General features: G+C 45.8%; 1 protein-coding gene across 1 annotated transcript in view; it reads left to right on the top strand.

Moving 5' to 3' along the window:
- Positions 1-1,008: 1,008 nt before the first annotated feature.
- The window catches only part of ATP13A5 (ATPase 13A5), a 61,625-nt gene continuing 44,519 nt past the window's right edge, over positions 1,009-18,114 (top strand). The window contains exons 1-7 of the mRNA XM_065410589.1: positions 1,009-1,071; positions 13,028-13,201; positions 14,300-14,446; positions 14,639-14,709; positions 14,800-14,880; positions 15,534-15,603; positions 17,801-17,935. Of these exons, the coding sequence (XP_065266661.1) occupies positions 1,009-1,071; positions 13,028-13,201; positions 14,300-14,446; positions 14,639-14,709; positions 14,800-14,880; positions 15,534-15,603; positions 17,801-17,935 (741 nt within the window). The remainder of the gene's footprint in view (positions 1,072-13,027; positions 13,202-14,299; positions 14,447-14,638; positions 14,710-14,799; positions 14,881-15,533; positions 15,604-17,800; positions 17,936-18,114) is intronic.

The raw sequence follows: 18,114 nt of genomic DNA, 5'->3' as shown, positions 1-18,114 counted from the left end.
TGAGCCTTGGCTCTCAGCAAAGGACCACTCATTGGGGCGGCTGGTTTTGGTAGAAGGACAGAAAATGCCTCTCCGCCTTGCGGCCTCTTTTGGAAACTGGTGTCTCTACGTCCAACAAAGGAGCAGAACAACTTGTGAGTGTCAGGTCGTGTAAGGTGTAATGGGAGTTGCACACGGGCAAGTAAGCAGCTGAATCCATCAAGGCAGAGCTTGCTGGTGACACCTATTGGTGAACGTGGGGAACTGAACGTGATTATTATTGAGTGACCCACACCTGGCTGCGATCACTGGGGAAGCTGAGCTGTTAGCTACAAAGGAGCCAATTCATTCCCAAGCCAGCAATGGCAGAAGCAGCCCTGGGCTTCGACAGAGCACAACACTGCCCCCCAGGCAGGTGGGGTCAGGTGGGGAGAGAAGCCAGGGGAAACCCCCCATCGCTAGAGCGGGGCAGAATTTTTCAGCTGAAAAATTTTCCCATCAAAAAATGGAGTTTTGATTAAATTTTTCATGGGAAGTTTCTCAACAAAACAAAATCTTCTGTTTAGCGCCACAATGAGCTCCGGGGTTTGTGTCCGTTTGCAAACCTCAAAACATTTTTGGTTTTGATTCTCAGATATTTGATTTCCCTTCAATTTATCAGCTCCTGTTTGGTTCTAAGATGCCCAGATCTCTAGGTGGACGCAGCAGGAGGCATGACCCACTTGCTCCCTCCCTCATTTTGCCATTGGTAGTGTCACTTTAAATAGAAACTTCCCTGTGATTCAGCAAAATAACACTAGTGGGAGAGGCGTGCAGGAGTTGCATAAGTAAATACCTGAGAGCTTTACAGGCGAGAATGGATTTCTATTCTCTGTGTTGCCAGTTCAACAACGAAGGTGCATGCTCCGGGATTTTTAGAGGCAGTGGATAAGACCATGGTGAGAACTAACTAATGTCCTGAGTTCAAGTCAGTAGCAGCGTCCAAGAGCTCTCTTCCCCGTCAAGAGAGAACACCCTGGAGTGAACCTAATGGAAGAAAAGTCCTGGAAGGATCACCATGCATTGCTCAACCCCAAAGAGGAAAACGAGCTGGTAAAGAAAGGAGGGGGGTGATTTCTGGTTTTCTTTTACACCTCACTGGGCCCTCTCAGCCTGTGTCATTTCCAACAGATGTCTGTATTTTCTACAGCTAAATTCAGCATTCAAAGTGGGCTTGGTGTTTTCAGCATAGGTTCTGGCTGAAGGCTGAATCAGAGGGTCAAACCCTGAGGTCATGTATTCACTGACGGCAGTCGGGGTTTTGCCTGAGTAAAAACATCAAGATTCAACCTATAGAAATCAGAAAGGAAAAAGACCTAGTGCCCCTGCCAGTGAAGGACTGTTCTGCCCAGTACTTTTCCTCAGGCTTTTTCCAATCTAATCATAACATCCCTAGCAATGGGGCTTCCACCCCTTCATGTGGGACACCATCTCGCAGGTGAGCAGATCACAGGGAAGATGCTTATAAACTGGCCGCATTTTTCTTTTTCCTTGGTTGAAGTCAAACCCTGCATAGTTCTCTGGGACTGAGTCACTCCTACTCAGGCACACCCTGCTGCAATCTCACCTGAGGATTTCTGGGGTCCTACCCTCCATGCCGCAGGTCGGGGGTGACTAAGCTTTGCTGTTGCAGCCCCCAGGGTGGAATCCCATTGCTCCCCAGAGGTGCTTGCCAATCTAACCCCTGTCTTCAGGATGCTTTTGTTAATGTTCATGGAATCAGCCCTATCTCTTTGTTGTGGTGAGCATCCTTGTGTGACTGCAGCATTTTGGGGAGGTGGGAAAGGTGGAGCAGGGAGAAGTGCTTTGGAAGTACAATTAGTTGTTCCACATTTTAGCAGCTCATGCAGTGTGCACAAAGGAGTGGTGGTGGAGAGAGTGAGAGAAGGGGGCTTTCTCCTCCCAGGCACTTGTGCAAGGGGTAGCTAGAATCCGGGTTCTTGCTCTCTGTGCACGGGGAGGAGAGCTAGCTGCATCCTCAGCACCAGATGCTCCCGAGGGACTGGGAGAGTCGCCATGAGCCTATCCCTTCTGCATCCACTGCAGACAGCTGCTGGGAGGGGCATGTGCTGCACCCATTGACAGTAGAGCAGTTTCCACTCTCTCCCCGCCCAGCCCCCCGAGGACCTTTGAGCCTCTGTCCTCTGCAGGCAGAATGCCCCCAGGAGCTGCCTCTCAGGTTTCCCCCGATGCAACTGTAGCTTTTTACCCATCCCCAACTGCCTAGGAAATATAAATCTAATATATCTGAGCTTTGTAAATTACAGTATTTTAGCAGCGCCTTTCGGCGTTAAGCAGCATCACTGAAGAGAGCTGAGGGTCTCAATCCAGTCCCTGGTGCATGGCAGGGGCTCCTATCTCACATACAGGGCAAGATGGTGGGGGTGGAATGTTTTCATGTCTTGTTGGCTAGCCCGGGCACATCATCCAGCTACACTGAAGTATGATTCGTAGCCAAACCAAGGCTGTCAGCAGACTTTGCTGGCGACATGGCCAGCAGCTGAAAGGAACTGCACCACAGCCAACAAAAAGCATTTCTCAAAGTTCTAATTCCTGTACATTCCGAAAAACAGAAGTGCCGAGACCACCTGCAGCAGCGCCCTCTGGAGAGTCCCAATGCTGTTACAATGCTACGGGCTGCTTCCTGGGTGGTGCACAGATGAAAGGGTTCCCTGCTGCACCTTTCCCCTCCCTTGTATAAGGGGCAGCCAGACTGCTCCTGAGTGCCAGAAGGAGCAGGAGGAATCCTCCTCTTGCTCATTACCCCCTTTGAGAGGTTATCTTCACAAGTCCTTGCACGGGGCCTGTATTCCCCAGCTACCCCGTGCCTGGCTCCAGTGGGGGGTTAAAGGATGTCTCTCTCTCTCTCTCTCTCTCACACACACACACTCTCTCGCTCCACCCTGCATAACGTGGCCCTTTGGTTGCACTCATCTGTGGCAGGGAAGAGCATGTGCTCAGGAGGTTGAAGGCTCCAGCTCAGCACATTCTGTGCCAATTCATCAGACCTAGAGCCAGAGCGCTGCTGGAATGGGGCTGAGTTGCCATGGGAATGTGTCACAGCTCTGCTTGCCAAAGCCATAGCCGCCCGATTCCCAAGTATTATGTTGCCTTTGGGCGGCATCCTCCGGCAACATATTTCATGCCACAAACAGGCTCCTAGGTTCAGCAGAAATGTGCATCAATGCCCTGTCTTTTCCCCCCAGTTCCTCTCTTCTATCTGTTTTATCGCCTGAACGATAAAGCATTCGTTAAGCATTCAGCTTCCAGAGCTGGCTGTCTGTACATTATCACAGCTGGCTCCTCTTGTGCTGGATGTGTTGGATGATCCTGTCGATGGGATGCAGGGCATAGGGCCAACAACGTGGTTTAGATCCAAACCCCGCTTTGGCTGCTGAGCAAGTGTACCTGCTATGGCAACACTAAGTCAGGAGAATCTGGACCTGTTCCATCCCATTTCATCAGCCTTTCATATCCCCTGCAGCAGGAACCTTCATCAGCTGAAGATCTGCCCAATTTTCTTCAGGTTTTAAGCGCATGTTTTCTTTCAAAGGCTCCACTCAGGGCTCAACTTAATGAGCACTCAGCAGCTTCATCGGTCAGGTCCCAGGTGACTGGGGAGCTGCTTAAATCAAAGCATGGAGATTCAACAGTGAGGTACTTTATTGTGAGCTTTCCTAACTGTGTGTGCAGTGCATGGTCATACCCCCTCACTCCTATGCTAGGTTCAGTGTAAAACCTGGGATGGGATCTCTGGGGGCAGTCTGTTCTTTGGTTGGTCTAAAGTCCTGGTTGGGAACTTCGAGTGAATAACCCCAGGAAATTACATCAGCTAGTACAGAACATAGAGTCCACCAGCATAGATGAACACTAGTGTCTCATCAGCTCCCAGGTGCAGCAAAAGGTGTTAATTTTAATCTATAAAGTCCCATGAGATTTGGGACCTTCTTTAGGAGTGCCCTCCTCTCTATGCACCATCACGAAGGACATGGTCAGCGGAGGCCTTTGTGTTGTTCATAGTCCATTTGTTCAGAATAGTCCATTTTAAGAAGTGGAGGCAGGCTGTTCTCAGTGGAGAGAACACACGTGCTCTGATCTGCCAGTCTGGTTCAGGTGGGGCATGGCCACCTAAATGACTGTTTGACCGATGGAGTAGCATTCCTCTGGCAGGCTGGGGGTTTCACAGGAAGATGAGTACTACTGCTGACTACTATGGACTGTCCTGCACGTCATTCGGTCTTTGAATGTGCCTCAGAGATCAGAAGCCATGGTGATGGGCACATAATACATTGACTTTAAAAATGCAAAATACTATCAATTGTGAACTCCTCCTTTGCAGCCCAACTTGTCCAATATAGTTCAATCAGGCTTCAGGGGACACAGAATTAGAGAGGCCACGTAGCTGGATGTGCTGCCATGTTTTTTTATTACAACCAGTCCTTTCACTTCTCATCCTCGCATTGCTCAGCATCATTTGATCTATCTTTGGGTTGTTATGCTCTGTCTTTAGCTAGTGATGAGTGAACTACTTCCACTACAGTGTGGATCGACAGCTGAAGTCCTGATGCTTATGAGAACATACTTATCTGGACATGCTCACAATAATCACCCAGAACTGGTATGATTCCCAGGAGGATGGTGATTGAGGAAATTTTAAACATGTGGTTCACAGCAAAAGTATCATTTTCTGCAACCATATCCACATGAACTCTGAGCCCATTAAATCTCATAAGCTAAGCAGAGTCAGGCTGGGTCAATACCTGCATGCGACCCCACCACTGCTCAGAGGGACACCCAGCACCTGCAGGTAACTGCTGGCACTAAACCAATGCACAGCACATGTTACGGAGCACTGTGCTGCAGAAAGTGCCATCTGGTGGAAGCGATGTGAAAGCAAAGGCCTGAATGCTGGTAAGCATTAAAGGGATGCACACAGGTGAAAATTCACGTTTTTTAAAAATAAATGTCTTTACATAGGTTACAAATAACACCAGCAATTATGAAAGTGGAACTAAAATTATTAAATTTTCACTACTTTTGGTTTTCACTGGACTCAGCTTGGTGACTAGCCCTAGCTTAAAGAACAGGAGTACTTGTGGCACCTTAGAGACTAACAAATTTATTTGAGCATAAGCTTTCGTGGGCTACACCCCACTTCATCGGATGCATAGTCACTGATTTCCGTACATGTCGTCAGTTTCTAGTCTATTTCCACTTTCTGATTCTAAGGCACTAGTCCCAGGCTGCAATCCCTGTGGCCAATTCTGGCAATTTCATTGCAAGGTTCATGCTGTTTGGTGGGTTTTTTAGAGCTCCAGCTTTAGGCCTTGTGATTACAGAAGGATCTCAGCTTTCATTTACAGAGAAAAGTAAGTCTCTAGCTCTCATGGCTGTGGAGGAAAACTTTGTGCACAAGCATGCATGCACAACGTGGTCTGAAAAAAGTGAGGGGTCTGTTATTTTCTACGGAAATGAAAATGAGATCACATCAGTTCTGCCTGAGTTCCCACATCCTCACCTCTGTTCCTCCTGCAACTCCAGGGGCTGTTCATCTCCCTTTTCCAGGCCTGGGGGCTGCAGTAGGGGCCCCTCCCCACTCAGACTGGGGGAGGGTCAGCTCCAGAGGCTCTTCATTCTCCCTCCCCCTTCCCAGCCTTGATGCTGCAGTGGAGCAGGGGATGAGCTGAGGCACCCTCCTATTGCTCACAAGAGGGGGGCGGGTGCAAAGCATCCCTGAGCTGCTGGTCTCTTTCTGCTCCTGCCTCCCCTCTGGGAGTGGCCATGGGGTGGGGGGAGGGAAGAGATCTCCCTGCCCCCGGCAGAGCCCCAGATTGGCTGATTATACCTCAGGAGGCAGGGAATTGGGGAAAGCAGCCAACCAGAGGGGCGTTTCCCCCAGGCAGGGCTGAAAGGTAGCCCCTCAGTGACCCTGCTGGTCTAGAAGGTAGCTGCCAGGTGTGCAGCCGCTTTGGGCTAAGCACTGAGAACAGGAACTCTACAGACCCCTCAAAAGCAAAGGCAAATTAAAGGGTCCCAAAGTCTCATGAATGTGCAGGGGCCTGACTCATGCCGGAGTTTGCCAATATTGTGCAGTGCTCGGGCTGCCAACACCGCCATGAATATTGCTTTAACCCCCCAGCATTTCTATTCATCTTAGATTTAGAAGAGTCTTATTTAAAGCCCAAAGCCAAATAATTAATTAGTGGGGATGCTGCCTGAATAAGTACAGCAGATTTTTGTAACCAAATTTGAGATACCCATGTCTCTTTAAAGGTCTCATGACATCCTTACTAAGGGCTACACTACAAAATTAAGATGACCTAATTTACATCAGCATGCAGCCATTGCAGAAATTACATTGCTTGTGCGTGTCTACACTTTGCTCCTTGTGTCGGCCGTGCACGTCCTCACCAGGAGTGCTTGCACCGATTGAACGGTCAGTGTGGGGGCATCACGGGATTGCTTCAGAAAGCCAGCAACAGTCAATATAAGCAACTTGTCTTCTACACTGACAATGTGTTGACCTAACTACACCACTCGTGAGGTGGAGTTAAGTCAGTGTAACGGGCGAGTTATGTTGGCGGGAGTGAAATTATAGTGTAGACACTTATAGACTTAGGTCAACATAAGCTTCCTTGCATCGACGTAACTCTGTAGTGTGGACCCAGGCCTTGTCTGCAGGCAGAGTTGCACTGGTTTAACATAGCTCCATCACTCAGGTGTGTTTTTTTCACACTCCTGACTGACAAAGGTATGCTGATATAACCTTTCAGCATAGACCAGGCCTAAAAATGTGGTTTTAAACCAGATTAGTTAAACCAGTGCTAAAGGCCATGTGGATATTCTTATTTCAGTTTAACCAGGCTTTAATTTAAATTGAATAGGAACAGGTTTAAGGTAAATCAAATAAGCCACTCTCAAACTGAACCAAGAGTGTCTACACAGGTTCTTTATGTCCGTTTAACTAAATCAGTTTAAAATCCCACTTTAGATTAAACTGGTGAAACCTACTTGCTAAGAGTTTGGCTTCCCTAGCCAAGTTCCAACATGTGGAATTACATTCTATTTTCCTAAACTCCCTGTGGTTACCACCAGATATGATCTTCTTTGGTTTCTATCCTGTAGAAGATTAAGCAGTTGAGATTCCCTCCCCTCCCCCATACCGAGGTGGTTGTATTTCAGTGCTGGAGTATGTGATCTCTAGTATAGTGAGTATATTAAGTTTACAAGTTCTGTTAAGCAGTTTGAGAATCCTTTGGGATGAAATAAAATAGAAATTTTCTTTTTTAAATGTACTTATTAACAGAGCCTGTGTCTGGGGATTCACATACCTCCAAACAAGTGGGGACCTAGCATCCGGTGCCCTGTGAGTGGTTTAAGTTGTCACCTATGTTTTATTTATCTTGCGTGGATGACACAATATTGCTGGCATAATTTGATTCTCAGAACCTGGAATTACTTGCAAAGCCTTTTAAATGTGGGTGGCTGGCAACATTTGCTCTTCTGAGCGAGGCGTTACTTTCAGGGATTATGAGAGTGGGAAGAGGAATTAAGAGGATTTATAGTCATGTGCAGCACATTGTGTTGAACCCATGTGAACTTCCTCCAGTCATTTCTGAACATGGGATCTCCCTTGTCTTAGCTGACCCAATCCTAAAGAGGGTCCAGATAATTCTCTGAGGATTTTCCCAGGGAGAGAAAGGAATAGACCCTTGCAGTCTGGAAAATGCATATTGGCAAGAAAGAAAGATCTGTGAAGGTGCAGCAGAAGAAAAAAAAACCCTACGTCATAATGACAAGCAATGGAAATGACCCAGCCAGTTTTAAACTCCCCCTCCACTGGCTGCGGTGGTTTGTTCTTTACAGACAATAGAGTTATACAAGATTTGAGTCTATAGATAGAGTTGCTCATGCCAGAGGAAATGTACCGTAAGTAGTTTGTGTATAGCTGGGATAGGGATGAAGATTAAAAACGGGCGCAAATCCAAGCATCAAAATGTGCGTATGTCTGTCTGATGTTTCAGAATCTGGCTCAAGATACAAATTGTGCAGTTGGTCCTTGTTTCAATAGAGATTGAACCCCCACACTGCAGAAATTCAGAGTGTTTGAAACCCAGACTGGAATCAAATGTCTTGGGCCTTTCACTAGTTAAAAATTTAAATAGGATGGATGTGTGACATACCAGAATACAGTCCAGAGCAGTGGGGGACTGTGTCACCCCTGCCCTGCAACCTGGGGTGCCTTACAATGCCTTGCTGAATTAGCTCCCACCTGGGCCGCTCACAAACAGCCTTCCAGCATGCACGTCACACCCTGAGCGTCTGTGTGTAACTGCAGCCTGCCAGCCATACATGGGTTATACTCTGACTCTCACCAGCCTTGGTTATACTGCAGGGTGACCCCAATAAACCCCCAGTCTTATATTTCTGGGGAGAAATCTACGTCCTGTATTGCCCAGCCCTCTCCTGGACAGTACAAAATATTTAAAGTCCATTATTCCCTAAAGGGAATAATATGCCAGTTCATTATCTCAAATAGTTATTCAGACACTTCAATTTAAACACACTGGATTAGATAAAACAGTAAAACAAGTATATGAACTACAAAGAGATAGATTTTAAGGGAGTACAAGTAATAAGGCATAAGTCAGAAATGGTAACAAGCAAAATAAAAATAAAAATGTTTACTAATGCTTAACTTAAACTATATCGGATTCAAGTAAAGATTCTCACCACATGCTTTCTGCAATTTTACTGACCAAACTCTGTAGGCCAGGACCCCTCCCCCAGAGTCCAATGAATGCTTCCATTTTCTCTTTAGCCACGGTGAATGTGATGGGCAGAGGGCGGGGGGGGGGGGAGAATGACTCAGAGTGTTTGTCCCCCTTCTCTATAGTTTTAGTCTCCTTCTTGAAAAAACATTTCCAGCTGCATACTAGGAGAGAAAGTCTATGTATAAGGATGTTCCCTTCTGGTTTTTCATCTGTTTGAACTTCCTTTGTCTTCCCTTCCTGCTTGATGACTCTGTTTACTGCTTAAATGCCAATTAAACAGAGCACACATTCCTTTGCTTAGGACAGCCATGTTTGCCAACTTTTGTTTGAGCAGGGCTGAGGGGTTGGGAACATGTGTTACCACCACCATCCAGGGGAATCTTATAACTTCACCTGCAGTGTTGCCACACGTTTTATCACGATGATACTGACCAGCACATTTTGAGTTTTCAGATTATACCGTACAAGACATGCCTTGTACAAAAATGATTGCAGTAGTGTACAGGGTGTGAACATGGGTATATTCTGTCACTGGATATTAATTGGTAAAACAGGAAATTTACCTCATAATACCAATTCTGTAACCTTTCCATTGTAAACTGGCTAATCAAAATCCAGCCCGTTGCGGATTCAGGCATATCACTGAGCTCTACAAATAGGCAATATTAATCAGAGCAAAGATCTAAAGTTAACATATAGATCCTATTCACCTTGCAGGACCTGAGAAGTTTGTGAGGTCTGTTTCAGGCTTGTATTTCAAACGAACAGATGGAAGAATATGCTGACCCTTCCCTTACACACAAATCCAATAGAGATTTATAGAGAATGATAGCTTTGTACAGATTTTTTGAACCTATAGAATTTAATAGAAAATGCTATTCTTGCTATGGGACTATATATAAAAAAAGAAAGAAAAAGAAAGGATTTCACTCACCGTTTAAGTCAGCAGATATTTTTTCTCTGTAATGCAATGAAGCTTTCGGAGAACGCTGTTGTTTTACTACTATTAAATTCCGTAGGACTTTCCCATAAGGATTTGGTGACTGGGGACTAAGCTTCCTAGGAGTCCAGTCACCTTAAAACCTGTGTGTGCCTGGAGTTTGCACCTGTGTGAGCCATAGAATCACAGGACAGAAGGGATCTCGAGAGGTCCTCTAGTCCAGTCCTCACCTCCCCTATCCCAGTGAAGAGATGTAGGTGTCTCCAATCCTACACTGCTTAGTAGGAACACAGGTCTCTGTTACGTGGGTCTGGAGCGACCGACCAAGCTATGGCGAACACCATAGCTAGTGAGGGGTGCGCTGGATGTCACAGGGTGATTCAAATGCCCTCTGCTCTGAAATAGAGGCAGGTAGATTTCTGCCTGGGTGCCGCCTGTCCAGGTTTCCTTGGAGGTAGCTGTCCTGGGAGAAGTGACTGTCAGGATGCTCGGGTGGCAGTGGGGGCTGCTTGGCGGCTGGCTGGCTGGGCGGCCGTTCCACACCGAGCGCCATCGGGTGCCTGGCTGGGTGCGCTCCCTGATTTTCGGGGCCTGCCCCGAGGCGCCTCAGGCCTGGCTCTCCCTGGGGTTGAGAGCCTGCGGCCTGGGTGAAGTTCCTCCTCCCAGCCACATGGGGCCCCGTGCCGCGGACAGGCCCCTCTGTCCAGGCTGGCGGCTCCCCGGCCTGGCCCGGCCTGGTGGAGCGTGGCAGGCCGCCGGCTGGACGGGCAGCCCTGGCTGCCTCACAGTCCTACACCTGCCTGCTAGTCGCCAGCTGCAGCAGCAACAGCACCGCCCCCTCCGACCCCGACAGCAAGCCATGGGTGGAGCATGTACGGGGGGGGGGGGAAGACCCTGGGGACGGGGGGGGGGGGCAGAAGGGACACGGTGTGGGAGTGGGAGAGCCAAACCTGGTGTGGGGGGAAGGGGAGGGACAGGTCCCTGGAGGGGCAGAATGTGAGGGAGGGGAGGGGGGGTAGGATGTTGGGGACACGGACAGGCCCCTGGGTTGGGAACTGTGTGTGGGGTGGAGAGACAGGGTCTGGGTGGGATTGGAGGGGAGGGGAGATAGGAAGGTGGGGACACAGACAGGCCCCCTGGGTTGGGGGAGGGAACTGTGTGTGGGGTGGAGAGACACGGTCTGGGTGGGATTTGGGGGGGAGGATAGGATGGTGTGGACACGGACAGGCCTCTGGGTTGGGAACTGTGTGTGGGGTGGAGAGACAGGGTCTGGGTGGGATTGGGGGGGAGGGGAGATAGGAAGGTGGGGACACAGACAGGCCCCTGGGTTGGGGGAGGGAACTGTGTGTGGGGTGGAGAGACACGGTCTGGGTGGGATTTGGGGGGGAGGATAGGATGGTGTGGACACGGACAGGCCTCTGGGTTGGGAACTGTGTGTGGGGTGGAGAGACAGGGTCTGGGTGGGATTTTTGAGGGGGGGGGAGGAAAGGAGACGGGACTTGCAGGGACAAGAGGGGAACGATGCGTGTGTTGGGTAGGGAACCAGGCCCTATGCTGGCAGGGGGGTGATAGAGACAGGGGCTGGATGGAGAGGCCAGAAGCTGGAGGAGTCGAGGCACAGGACATTGTGGGAGTGCCCGGAAGGCGTGTGTAGCGGACAGACAGGAATCGCAGGGAGGAAGGGAACCAGGAGTGTTGGGAGCAGAGATGGATGCAGGGAGGGGAGTAATCTGCGGGGAAGGGGCAGTGGGGTGGGACAATGGAATAATGCGCCTTTGTGGTTTGTGTGGTGGGGAAGAGTCCAATGAGGCTCAGTAAGGGGGGTGAGAGAATCAGGAAGTGGGCTAAGAAATAAGGAGAGATACAAAGGAGACAGGAAACATTAGAACAGTGAGGGGAAAGGAGGAGAGAGAACAATGAAGGTGAAGATAGGTGGAGGCAGGCAGCAAAAAATAGCTATTCACTTGCTCACATCTGGGAAAAATGGCATTTGAGGAGCTACACAGACAGAGGCTGCTGCATGCACTCTCACTGGAACTGCTGTGTTGGCCGTACAGAGCTGTGCTGGCAGTGGTTGGACATAGCTCTCCGGCACTATGCAGGAAGGAGCTCATTTGTACTCACTTTGGAAATGGCCTTTCAGTGTCAGTAACAGTGAAGTATTGGCTGTGGAAATCCAAGTGGGCACTTTGTGAACCAGCAGATCTTCCCAATAGTTGTTGGTTTGCAAAACATCAGCCTGGGAGCTTCTGTGGAGTGGGGAAGGAGCAGACTCAGGGGGTGAAAATCCTGGCCCTATTAAAGCCAACGACAAAACTCCTGTTGGGCTTCAGTGAGGCCAGGATTTCACTCCAGGTTTGTTCACTTTAGGCAGAATTGTAGGTGTTGAGTTATTGCACAGATACGTACACAGGGTCCTGAGTGCAAGTGACGGACCATAATAAAAGAATTACTAGCTACAGCACACATAATAGGTGATTGTCAGAAGTGTGGACCAAACATAAAGCAGACTAATGTACATGAAAATCCAAGGAGCAATTGGAGGGGAAACATGGGGATTAGAAAATGCAGTCGGTGTTGGAAGAATAATTTTTTAACAATAGAATGTCATGATGACTACAACAGCATGCTGGGTTATCAAAGTAGAAGGACAAAGAGGGAAGATAATGAAGGATCACAGAAAGGTGCTCAGGGCTCTGTGTATGATTAAGAATCAATTATGGGACATCAGGCAGGAAAAAAATTGCATCCTTAATTATGTATATGGCACCCAGATACTACATTGATAGCACGCTAGAAACGCATAGATATACTATTCAGAATCATGAAAAGTCTTCCTAACTTCAAGGGGGTTTCTGTGCTGCAGGGTGGATTCCCCTGAATAACACAGAGTTCCTGTACAAATACTCTCCATTGCTGCAGGACAGCTGGGGCTTTAAGGCTCTGGGACTGTAGATGAATTAAATAGGTAGAAGTGTTACTGTGACAGACCAGCTGGATTATGGCAGTGAAAGCTATAGGATCAAGCTAATTCTTCAAGTCTACATGGATGGAGGGTTGAGAATGGGCCTTTTCTTCCATATTAAGTATGTGATACTGCCTGGTTGTGGTGGGTTTGGTGTATCTTTTACCTTAATTTTAATGACATGTTTAGCTGACACAGTTTCATCTCCCAAACTGAAGACGGGGTTGCTTAGAGGGGGAGTATTAGCTAGAGAGTCTTTGCAGCTCTGCCCTTTAAAACAAGTCTCAATGTCAAACCGTTTCAAAATAACGTCTTGTCTTTGTCCCACAGGAGATATTTGGCTACAAAACTCAAGGCTGCCGGAAAGCCATGTGCATTGCTGGATATATCTTCTCCTGTGGGGCTCTTCTCCTTCTGTTTTACTGGAAGCCAGCATGGGATGTGTGGGCAAACTGCATCCCATGTAACTTGCAAGAAGCAGATGTCATATTGCTTAGAACAACAGTAAGTGCACACTGTAACGTGTACTTTTAACTGGACGTCTTATTAATTCATATAAAGCTTTCACACACACACTTAAGCAGCCTGTCCTACTCTCTCAGTGTGTAATAGCAATTTTCTAGTATTTTCCAATGTAAATACTCAAGTTCAGATGTGGACTGGCAGGGATAAGTCAGGCATCTGAGGGAACCCACTAACTCCAAATCATTTCCATACAGACATTTTCAGAGAAAGCGATTCAAAAATATTGTGCAGAGGTTATGGTTACACTAACTAGAATTGAAATACTTTAACACTGAACATTAGATACCTCGTGTACACTACATATCCCCATTGCTTAACCACCAGTGTTAGAGTAGGTCTCATTCTAATATGATTACTGCATAACACTGCAGAATGCTGACTTCTTCTATATTTGCTTACCCTACCTACACGCAAGAATCCAGAAGACAGGACACAACAGAAGGGTCAATCCTAACAAATATGGTTGAGCCTGTCTTTTGTGTAATGCATGTGGCTAATATCATGAGAGAAACTCTGTAGGATTGATTTTAGAGAGCTGTATCTTAGGCCTTAGCTATGTTAGACTTCCACTAATTATATCAGTGCAAACACCTAATATGCATTTGATCCCCAATACATGCACTACATCCCTAATATAGATGCACTTAAAACAAATAGTAACTTACTGCATTGTTGTAATGGTGGTTAATAACTGATCACACTAAGCTATATTGATTAAAACACAATTTAAACTGGTTTAAGTGCATCTGTATTAGGCATTTGCACTGGTCTAATTAGATCAAATTTAGTTACATTGGTTCTCATTTTCTACTATAGCGAGGCCTTAGTAATATTGCAGCCCTCATTCTGGGAAACGTGTTTTCCAGGGTCAGGAAGCATGATTAAAATGGGCGATGTTTTAGACCTAGACAGACTTCATTAGGCGAAGCAGACCGTAATGAAGCTCTCTGTTCTCAGCTCCTAACCAAAAGTTCTGTAATTATGTACTGCCAGTCTCTGCCATGGCTTTACACAGAGACCTACACTAAGAATGTGTCATTCCTTCAAAGCACACTGAACTTTCCTTTATTCCTCCAGGATGAATTTCAAAAATACACCAGAAAGAAGGTGACCTGGATCGACTTGTCCACATTGAATCTATCGGTTAGAGATACATCAGATAGTCTCTTCATTGCTGACAAAGATTCTGTCATAAACAGAGCCATAATGAAGCCAGAATTAAAAGTAAGTCATGGATGGATGGATACAGTACGTGGTGTTAGGTGAAGAGGCGGATGAAAGCTCTTATCTCAATTTCCTCCTGCGTCTCCCATTAACTTTAACTGGAATTATATCCATGCATCAAGGAAGAGAACTGGCCCTGTAATAAAGTGAATCTGGGTGTTCTAAATGGCATTTGTGCCTTTGGTTTTGCAGGTCAGAAGCATCCAGGTACAGAAAATCCGATATATTTGGGATCTCTCTGTGAAGCAGTTCCAGAAAGTCGGGTGAGTTTAATCACTCATTACAAAGTTCTTTGAAGAAGCAAAAGCCCCTTTCAGAACATCATTGTTTGAACTCTCTCATGGTTATCTTAGATCGCTAGATGACAGCAACTCATGTTACGACATACATCACAAGTTTGGAACTGGTCTGACGAGAGAAGAACAGAATATCAGGTACAGTCCACAGCATTTCCAATCTATTTGGTATTTCAGATTTAAAAAGGCATATGGGCCCAATTCTTTTCTTCCTTACACACATTTCACATCAGTGTATTGCCATTTACTTCAGTAGTAATGTAAAGTGCGCTGATGACATTGAGAGGGTGGACAAAATGAATGCAACTTGCACTCTGAGGAGCATAGTCACAAATGTCCTCAGTTACAGTGATGTAAATTTGGAGAAACACCATTGACTCAATGAGGTTAGAATTGGCCCTAAGAATGGGAGAAGAAGGGAGGGAGGTGCTGCCATGTTTCACCAGTCTACCAAGCCAGGCTCACAGCAAGAGTCAGCGGTAGATCAAAGACGCTTTTTGGCCTTTGATAAAACTTGCATGAATTGCATGAGACAAGTGAACACTGGTCTCAGTGTAATTCCCCCTCGGATTCAATAGCTTCTTGATAGACTTCTGTCTCATTCAGCCATCTGTGTTCTTGATATTACTTTTAAGATGTGGTTTTACCATTATTTTATAATGCCATTTTTTGTGTATGTGAATTCTTAGTTACATTAGAGGTCTGAACTGAAAGAGCTAGGGACCTTCTATAAAGGCATATGCCAGGGAACTTTGTTTCTCTGATATTAATCAATTCATGATCTCATACAGGAGGTTAGTGTGTGGGCCCAATGCCATTGAAGTTGAAATTCGTCCTATTTGGAAGTTACTTTTTAAAGAGGTAAGCTGCATCTCTATTTTTAAGTCTTGTTATTTGAAGAGAGAGCTCAGAAACATTTTGAGAGTAACATTTCATTTTTCTACCCTGGAATTCAGCAGTTGATGGCATAGATCCTTACTAAAACAAAGCAGTGTAGAAAAAACTCAGTGATACATGGTACAGTCATCCCTTCAGTTGTGCCAATTCCATTCCTCTAACTACAATGGAGTTATACTGGGATAACAGAGAGGACAATTTGACCCTTTATGTACAGTTTAAAAAAAATGGTTAGATGGCGGATTAAGAAAGAAAAATGCGATTGCTGGGTCTCGTTCTGATCCCATTGACACTGTGGTATAAATCAAGAGTAACTCCACTGAGTTACATTAGTGTAAAGCTTCTGTAAGAGAGAAATCAGGACTATCCTACATATGAGCACATCCATATAGGGTGTAGCCACACTACTTCAGATTATGAACTCATTGTATCTCATATGATGAGCCAGACATGAGCAGTACCTTGATGGGAGACCAACCACCAATAAAAACATAGGTTTCACAGCAAGTGGTGTTGGTGACTGAGTACTTGTCACTGTTCCCTCGGGGTCAATACTAGATTGATACCCATCATGGTGTGAGGAGTCACCATCTTTAAGACAAGGTGTACAATTTCAGGTTTGATCATTAATAATCCAGTAGCACTTTTTGCAAGGATAGAGGTTAGCCTAGTGCCCTTCTGTCTCCTTAAATTCCCCTTGTCAATTGAAATACAGAAAGTATTTTTGACTTTGTATCCTAAACTATTCGTTAGTACTGCTGTGCCCTGCTAAACAGTTGCTGTTTCTCTGTAGAAGTGACTGCACTCAGTATTGAGTGCAGAAATTGTAATGCCCAAGAGAACTCCAGGAGAGCACTTTAAAACAGGCTATTTAATTTGAACTTTGCACTTGCATCAAAGTGTGCAGCCTCATGTATGATGGTTTTTAGGACTGTGCCTCTAGGCAGGTTTCTGAAAGCTGTGGTGCTTTGCTTTAAGTGCACAAAGTGTCAGTGATGGAGTGCCCTGGTGATAATATTGGCCGGGATACTACTGTATTGGCTGAGTGTACATCTTTGTTTTGCTCCTGATCCTTTATTCCTTAGACCTGGGTGAATATTTGCAAAAGTGTGTTCCCACAATTTTCATTCAGGGGTTAAATTTTTCAGTAAATTATTTACTCAGTGCTAGCCTTATGCAGGCAAAGATCCCATTGTCTTCAGTGGGTATGTTGGCTACTCCAGAATGGAGTCTTTAGTTTAATGATTGAAGAGAGGGTTAGTATCTGAAGATTTTTACTTAATTCCTGCATTGGTTAATTCGGATACTGGAATAACCAAGATTATTGGGCCACATTATGTCCTCACTTATCCCCACATATAGAGTTCAGTGGAGCTATGTGGGTTAAGTCAAGACATAATTTGGCCTAGGGAATGTGGGCCTGATTCTCCATTCCCGTATGACGTACTGAAGTCAGTGGTGACAATGCTATAAAACTGCTGTAAGATTAGGAAAAAAATCAACCTCCCCATTTTTAATTGACTCCAAAGTTTGGTCCAGCTAAGGGATGACCCCTAAGGGAAAGTCCTGTAGAATTTAATAGTAAATTAAAACCTTTCTGCGGGATCTCATTCTCTACTAAATTCAGTAGGTTTTTAGAGTAATTTCTATTGAACCCTATTGATTTTTCTCACCTGAGTTCCATAGGACGTTGCCAAAAGGGAATAGTTTTCTTTCTAGTTTTCCAAATAAATTAGAATTGATAATATTATCTTAGTATTAAACATTAAATCCCAAAGGATTCAGGACATTTTGAGTAGCTCAGTATTTTATTCATTGCCACTTTGCTGAGACCACTTATGAGTGCCGCATGTGATGGCCATTTTTGTGATGTAGATAGCTTGAGACCACCAATTGATTTTGGCGAAATCACTGCACAGCCATCAGATGACAACTAGTTCTGAGCCAAATCAAATCAACAAGATGGAGGTGAAAGCTATCAGTCCCCTGAACCACCATGGGAGAGTATTGGCTTGTGACAAGCCCCACAATTCTGTTTTAAATTACATTGAAAAGATTCCATGAAATCTGTAGTGAAACCTTTTCATCTTCTCCCACGTGCGAGCGACCGCTGAACAAACTGTGGATTTCTCCTGACTGTGTGATATATTTGTGTTTGCAGATTTTAAATCCCTTTTATGTGTTCCAAACCTTCACTCTGACTCTGTGGTTGAGCCAAGGTTACATCGAGTATTCCGTGGCTATCATAATCTTGTCAGTCATTTCTATTGGCTTAACCGTGTATGATCTCAGACAGGTAAGGCTGCTATTCATGTGATCAATTTTCCAGTTCAGCCAACAGTAATAATTTCATTTGTCTCAGAAACAGAATAAGAAGCAATTTCTGCACTCTGTCCTTTTGGTTAGCTGGTATTGCAGATTCCACAAATTCACTGAAGATTAGAGTTGGGCCATCCATGAATTTTGGATCCAGCT

The sequence above is a fragment of the Emys orbicularis genome, chromosome 9, assembly GCF_028017835.1.
Source record: "Emys orbicularis isolate rEmyOrb1 chromosome 9, rEmyOrb1.hap1, whole genome shotgun sequence".
Classification (NCBI taxonomy): Eukaryota; Metazoa; Chordata; order Testudines; family Emydidae; genus Emys; species Emys orbicularis.
The sequence above is the reverse complement of the archived record's forward strand: the minus strand, read 5'-3'. Positions and strand labels throughout refer to the sequence as shown.